Genomic DNA, 6,678 nt, shown 5'->3' with positions numbered 1-6,678 from the left:
GTAATATTTAAGTTACATGCCTATTTTGTACACCTATATTCCCTTTAAACATCTATATGTATGAAAATTTCTCAGACAAAAAAAGGTTGTGAGTAGAGCAAGTTTAAGAACCCCTGGCAGAGAGGATAGAAGATCAATCTTTGAATCAGGAAGGCCTAGGTTCAGCCTTACTCCTGACAAATACTATTTGTATGACCCTGGGCAACTCACTTAGCCATGCAGTACCACAGACCAATCTCTAATATTATTTATTAGAAACATAGAGAAAAATATAGTCTTTGAAAGATTCCAAAGTCAATATCAGTGTGATGAAAAACCATGATTCCAGAGGACCAGTGATAAAACATGCTATGGACTAGCTGATGGAGAAGTGATAAGTACAAAATACAGAATAGTATAATTCTTTGTCATGACCAAGGGGGAAAACACATTTGTTTTGAGCATTTTATTTTTATTGTGGTTATCATTCATTTGAGAGAAAGGGAGAGCAGAGAGAGGAACAAGAGGAGGGAGAAAAAATAAATGCTTGTTCATTTTTAAAATATAATTTAAGGCAAGTTTGTGATCAGTTTCATAGAACTCTCCACATTGCTGAAATCACAAGGTCAGACCTCCTTCCACAAAAAAAGAAAGAAATTCTTCCCTACAAACCCAAATCTGTCCCTACCTATAAAATCACTGATGCCACCTTGACAACAACAGGATAGAGTCTTTAGATATTCTTTCTCTCAAGAAGCCCAGGGAACTCCATCTATTCTTCCTTTCCCCTTCCCTTGAGCAGAATGCTCTCTTGTCTACTAGACTTCTATTCTCCCTGCTTCTCCAAAGAGCTGGCAATAAAAATTTGCAAGCCTGAAGGAAATCTGTAAGGCCCCACCTCCCCCTGAGAAAACCCGGCGGCCAAACCCTGTTGCTGCTCTGCAATGCCCTTAAAGGGCCCTTTCCACTGCCTGTATAAAAGGAGGAAAAAGTGCTACCCTGGCACTCAGGAGAAGCAATAGGACCAACTGGAGCAGCAGCTGCAGCCCAAACTATGGCAAATGAAGTAAAAGTCATCCTCTTGCCCCTGAAAGGGGGCCATCCTCCTGCAGGTAGGCCTGACCTCTGTCCTAAAAGCAGCTCACAGACTACTGTTGCTGCTGCACTGGGTTTCCTCATTTACTCATTTCAAATCTAGAACTTCACCCACAGAAGCAGAGACTTCTGAACCTTTCAGAGGATTTTTAAAAATTTCATGCCCTTTTATTTCTTCTGGTGGCTTCAGGCTTCTTGGCAACTACATGAAACTAGTATCAGGTGGTTCTTTTTTAAAAAGCTAAATCCTGGTTATTTTTCAAAGGAAATTTGATGGCAAGTCATGGGAATATAGAATATGAGTTAGTTTGATTGAACCTTCCCTTCCCTGCTGACCCTTTCTGAGTGTATGTTAAGAGCATCCCCAACTGGCCAAAGGGGTTTGTTGCCATGGAAATCTTCCTCCCTGGAGTTAGAGTATAGGACTCCATAGGCTCATAGATCAAGCACTGGAAGAGAGCTCAGAAGCTGTCTGGTTCAAACCCTTCATTTCTGAGTTGAAGAAACTGAGGTTCAGGAAAACAATTATAACTTACCCAAGATCACACAAATATCAGAGGTAGAATATGAACCTCTGTCAGTCAACCAGCATTTATTAAGCATTTAACCTTATGCCATGTGGGAGACACCAAGGAAGGTAAAAATCTATCCCCTATCTTCAAGGAGCTTACATTCTATTAGAGGAGAGAAGGTGCAAATAACTGTGCTTCCATGTGAGGTATTAGGCTCTCTGGTCCAAACAAGTGCCCTTTTTCCTGAATCATATCTCCTTATGGCACCAGTATGGACAGTAATTATTTAAGGGAGCTGGACTAGACCAACCTCAGAAGCCTCCTTCCGGCTCTAAATCCTGCAGGCTTGAGATTTGTACACTTAAGAAGCAGCTCTACCCCAAAAGTGGCACATGTGTTTCTCTTCTTCAGCCTCTGGGTGGGCCAAGTTAGGAACAGTATAGAAAGCTGTGAAAATGTCTTTTGATGAGCATGCAAGCACGAGGGGGCCAACTTGAAAAGATAGCTCCCTAGGTATTTTGCAAAGCATCCTCATTTTTTTTTCCACATCTGCTATTTATAACAACCTGCTGAAAGCATGAAAATCAGTTCTATTGTAACTCATCTGCATGTGCATATGGATGGGCAACAGCCAAGACGTCTATTTTTAGAGAGGCCTCTTTCCTCGTGGTGCTGGCATTCTTATTTTCTTCTAAAAGAAAATTCTGAAAAGCTCAACCTCTATGTGCTTTGTTGTATCATCTAAGGCCTGGAAATGCCTTCCTTCCTTGATGCAGTCCTCTATAAATTGATCATCAAATGGCACCATAGAATGTATGACCACAATAAAGATGAAGGAGCAAAATGACTAGGGTTCAGGGGCTTGCTACTGGTCACCCAAATAGCAGAATCAAGTGCTAAAACTTTTGCTTCCGAGATCTACCGGAATATAAGTACAACAATGTGGCACAGTGAATAGGGTGCCAGGCCTGAAGTCAGAAAGACCTGAGCTCAAATTGGGATCTCAGATACTTAGTGGCTATGTGACCTGGGCCAGTCACTTAACCCTGCTTGCCTCAGTTTCCTCATCTGTTAAATGAGCTGTAGAAGGAAATGGCAAATAACTCCAGTATCTTTGCCAAGAAAACCCCAACTGGGATCACAAAGAGTCAGATATAACTGAAATGATTACAAAAAGAACATAAACTCCTCGTTTTTGGTCCTTTTCATCCCCATTCCTAGCACAGACCTTGGCATAAAGTAAGTACTTAATAAATGTTTTTAAAATTGAATTGATTCTTAAAGTCCCAATTCCAGGCAAAAAGTATTAATAGTTGTAAAGTTATTTAAATATGTATAATAATCAACATATCTTTATAGTAGAAGATAATGCTGCTAATTTAGTCATGGACTATGTAGATTACTTTCATATATGCAACCATCTCCTTAAAAACCAAGAGTCCCTTTAATAATAAAAGTATCCTTAAAATAGAAAGTAAAATATTGGAATTGACTAATTATAGTATATCTATTAGAAGCATTGTAATGCAATGAAACATTCATAAGATCTAAGGTCAGAATCTAGCTCTGCCATTTAGTAATTTGGGACTCTTATTTAGCCTCTCTGGGTCTCAGTTTTCTTATTTGTAAAATGAGTGGCTTGGATTAGTTGGTTTCTAAGGTTCCTCTTAACTCCAAATTTATGATTTTATAAACACAACAAAATAAAGATTTGATGAAAATCCTCATATTTTCCTAAGGGCAATAGTATAAATAAGCACATTGAACACTGATGAACTGTAGTCAAAAAGCTTTAGGTTCAAATCAAATTACTAGATGTGTGATCTGAGGCAACTTCTTGGAGCCTCAGTTTGCCTATCCATATAATAGAGTGAAAATATCACTAACATATATTTCATAAGATTGAAACACTCCAGAAAAGCCAACTCTTGTTATTCTGTTTTTTCAGGAAAGCCACCATCCTTTAGCTTGGCAGTTACTTTATAATAAATCCCTACTCTGTCATTTACCATGTATTACCCTTTGCAGACCTTAGTTTCCTCATTTGTAAAATAAGCCTCTTGGACTACATGACCTCTGAGGTACTTTGTAGGACTAATCTTATGAGGTTGTGATTTTGTTTGTGTCTTTTGGAAGGTATTTATTGTGGAATGATGTTTTCTAGAAGTAACAGATGGGATCACATAATAGCTGCAATAACAACAAGCACTTTAAGGCATGCAAAGAGCTTTAAGGGAAAGCTTTTGTAAAGTACCTTGTATGTGCCATGTGCTAAATTACACACACATATATACATATATATGTTTGCATAGATATATATATATAAATAATCTCATTTGATTCTTACAACAACCCTGAGAGGTAGGTAGCATTATTTTGTCCTTTTACAGATGAGGAAACTGAAGCAAACAGTGGTTAAGTGATTCACTTAGTGTCACACAGCTAGGAGTTGTCTGAGTCTGGATTTGACCTCACACTTTCCTGACTTCAAGTCCAGCATTCTATCCACTAGGTCACCTAACAACCTATCAGAGGCCAAGAAAGTTCTTGGAATTCTTGACCTGATCAGTGAGAATTAAATGATGGAATCTTCAAAATAATGACTTGAAATGGAGACTTTATAAATTCATTACTATGCTCAAACTAAGACTTCAATATCACTGAGCACCAAGATCTGAATGTTAGTTTCTACTACATTAAAACAGAAGGGAAAAAAAGAAACTCAATAACCTGAAAGACACCCACAAATGCACAATGGAAAATAAACTCTACAGGGAAGACAGCCTGACTGTAACTCTCTTCTCCTGATAGATGCTAAGGGCTGGGTGGTTTCACTTTTACATAGACATAAATATCTTATATTGCACTACAGCTAACCACAGTTAAATTTATGTTATAAAACAGGAACACATTAAATGTGAATACATTAGGAGGGCCAGGCTGTATTCAGTAAAGCTTAGCTTTGAATTTCCTGTCTCTGTTGCTTTTAGTTTCAAAAGAACCACATTACTTCAACAACATCAAAAGCAACTAAAATTGTACTTAGAAAGCGTCCTGGGGAGGCCAAGTACATGATAAAGGGAAAAGAAGAATAGAGTCAGTGAATAGTTACATAGCTAAGTAACTGTTTGGTTTGGTATTGAATAAGAGACCTGCTGAGGGTTATTCCACTAAACTCCTAAACAAACAGAGTCCTGTATATCATTAGAAGATCTTTTGGTAGGATGGAAAGATAAAGATTCTGAGGGTTCTCTGTCATTTAAGTACTTTCTATATAATCTTGAACTATCAATCAATTCACCAGCATTTATTAAGTGCCTACTGCATCCAGGCACTGGGGATACAAGTGTTAATAGCAATAGCTATATTATCTCATCTGGTCCTCACAAAAAACCTTGAGGTCAGTGGAATTGTTTATTTCTCCATTTTATAGATTAGGAAATTAATGTGAAAAAAAGGATAAGAGACTTGCCCAGCATCACATAGCTACTAATTATCGGAGACAAGAGTCAAACTTAGGACTTCTAGAGTCCAAGAACAGCACTTATCACTGTCTACAATAAGCTTAAATTCTATTGGACAATTCATTATAAGAGTTAAGTGTAATAGGAAAAATCCTGGAATTGGAACCAGAAGTTGTCATTCAGTCATTTCAGTTATATCTGACTTCATGACCCATTTGGGATTTACTTAGCAAAGATATTGGTTTGCCATTTCCTTCTCCAGCACATTTGACAGATGGGGAAAATTGAGGCAAACTAGGGTTACATAACTAGTAAGTGTCAGAAGACCTAAGTATTATTTCTATGTTACAGATGGATAGATTGAGATTGAGATATGGGTGACTGAATTAAATGGAATTGCAGCTCTCCTCTCTGAATTGGTAAGGTTCTTTTATAAAAAGCTGCTAAAAATGTGAGTCACACTCTTCCCACTATTAAGAAAGCCTTTAGGGACCTAATGAACTAAATTCACTCATAGTTTAGGATTGGGCAGGGACTATTAACATTGCTATTAGAACCCAGGTGTCCTAAATCCTCATTCAATGCCCAGTGTTTTCTTCTTTTTCTAACATGTTTACTTTAAAGAGATATTTTTAGGGCAAATATAATTATGTAGTTAAGCATTTTTGAAAAATTTGGAAGATAAATATTATAAAAACAAAGTTATTATTGTGTCTAAGACTTCCTTGCTATTAACTATGAATCTCTGTGAAGAAAGGGGAAAAAGGAAATGAATTTATTAAAGCAATTGCTATGTGCCAGGCTCTGTGCTAAGCACTTTACAAATTTTAGCTCATTTGATCTTTGCAACAATCAAGGAAGTAAGTGTTATTGTTACCCTCATTTACAAATTAGAAAATTTAGGCAGAGATTAATTGACTTGTCTAGGGTCACACAGTAAGTACTTAAGGTTGGATTTGAATTCAGGCTTTTTAACTGCAGGCCCAGTGTTCTATCTGTAGAAACACCTATGACAGAAAGATTTTAGCATCAGTCAAAGCAAGGAAGTTTTTCATGGTTGTCTCCCCTTTCTATTTAATAAGCACAGATCATTATCTATATGCAGCACATCCAAAATACATATATAGATGGATTAATATGGCAAGCTTTCCTTCAAACTGCGTATTATTATATAAGTAATATATATATATATATTCTTCATCCATTTTGTTTTTTCAATGTGGATAGTTAAATGAAATCCATGTGAAATACTATAAATTTCACATAAGAGTCTACAGTATTCCATGACTTGTCCAATTATTATGGTTTTACCTTCAAATAAGAACATTTAAAGAATCTTAGGAAATAAATAGGAAAACTTTTTTTGTTTACCTATCTCCCACAACATTGAGGAAAACATCTTTACCACATGATACTTCACTTGATATGTTTACAGATTATTAAAGGTTTCTCTGAAATGATATCTATCAATTTCATTAAATTCAACAAGTATTTATTAAACCCCGGAACCTTGGATGATTTTATCTTATCTGAAAAGAGTTTTCAATGCTGCTATTTATTCTATTGAATCAAATGCTTTCTTCAAGTCAATAAATAAGAAACACAACAGAATCTTGTGTTCTCGGTTC

The 6,678-nt window shown here is 36.6% G+C and overlaps 1 protein-coding gene across 2 annotated transcripts in view; it reads left to right on the top strand.

The window, feature by feature from the left end:
• Window positions 1-953: 953 nt before the first annotated feature.
• DAPL1 (death associated protein like 1) overlaps window positions 954-6,678 on the top strand; it is a 31,587-nt gene continuing 25,862 nt past the window's right edge. For both annotated transcript variants that reach the window (XM_074303391.1, XM_074303390.1), the window contains exon 1: window positions 954-1,091. In XM_074303391.1, coding sequence (XP_074159492.1) covers window positions 1,034-1,091 — 58 coding nt within the window. In that variant the 5' untranslated portion in view covers window positions 954-1,033. The remainder of the gene's footprint in view (window positions 1,092-6,678) is intronic.

The sequence above is a fragment of the Sminthopsis crassicaudata genome, chromosome 3, assembly GCF_048593235.1.
Source record: "Sminthopsis crassicaudata isolate SCR6 chromosome 3, ASM4859323v1, whole genome shotgun sequence".
NCBI classification, from domain to species: Eukaryota; Metazoa; Chordata; class Mammalia; order Dasyuromorphia; family Dasyuridae; genus Sminthopsis; species Sminthopsis crassicaudata.
This window is presented reverse-complemented; position numbering and strand designations above follow the sequence as displayed.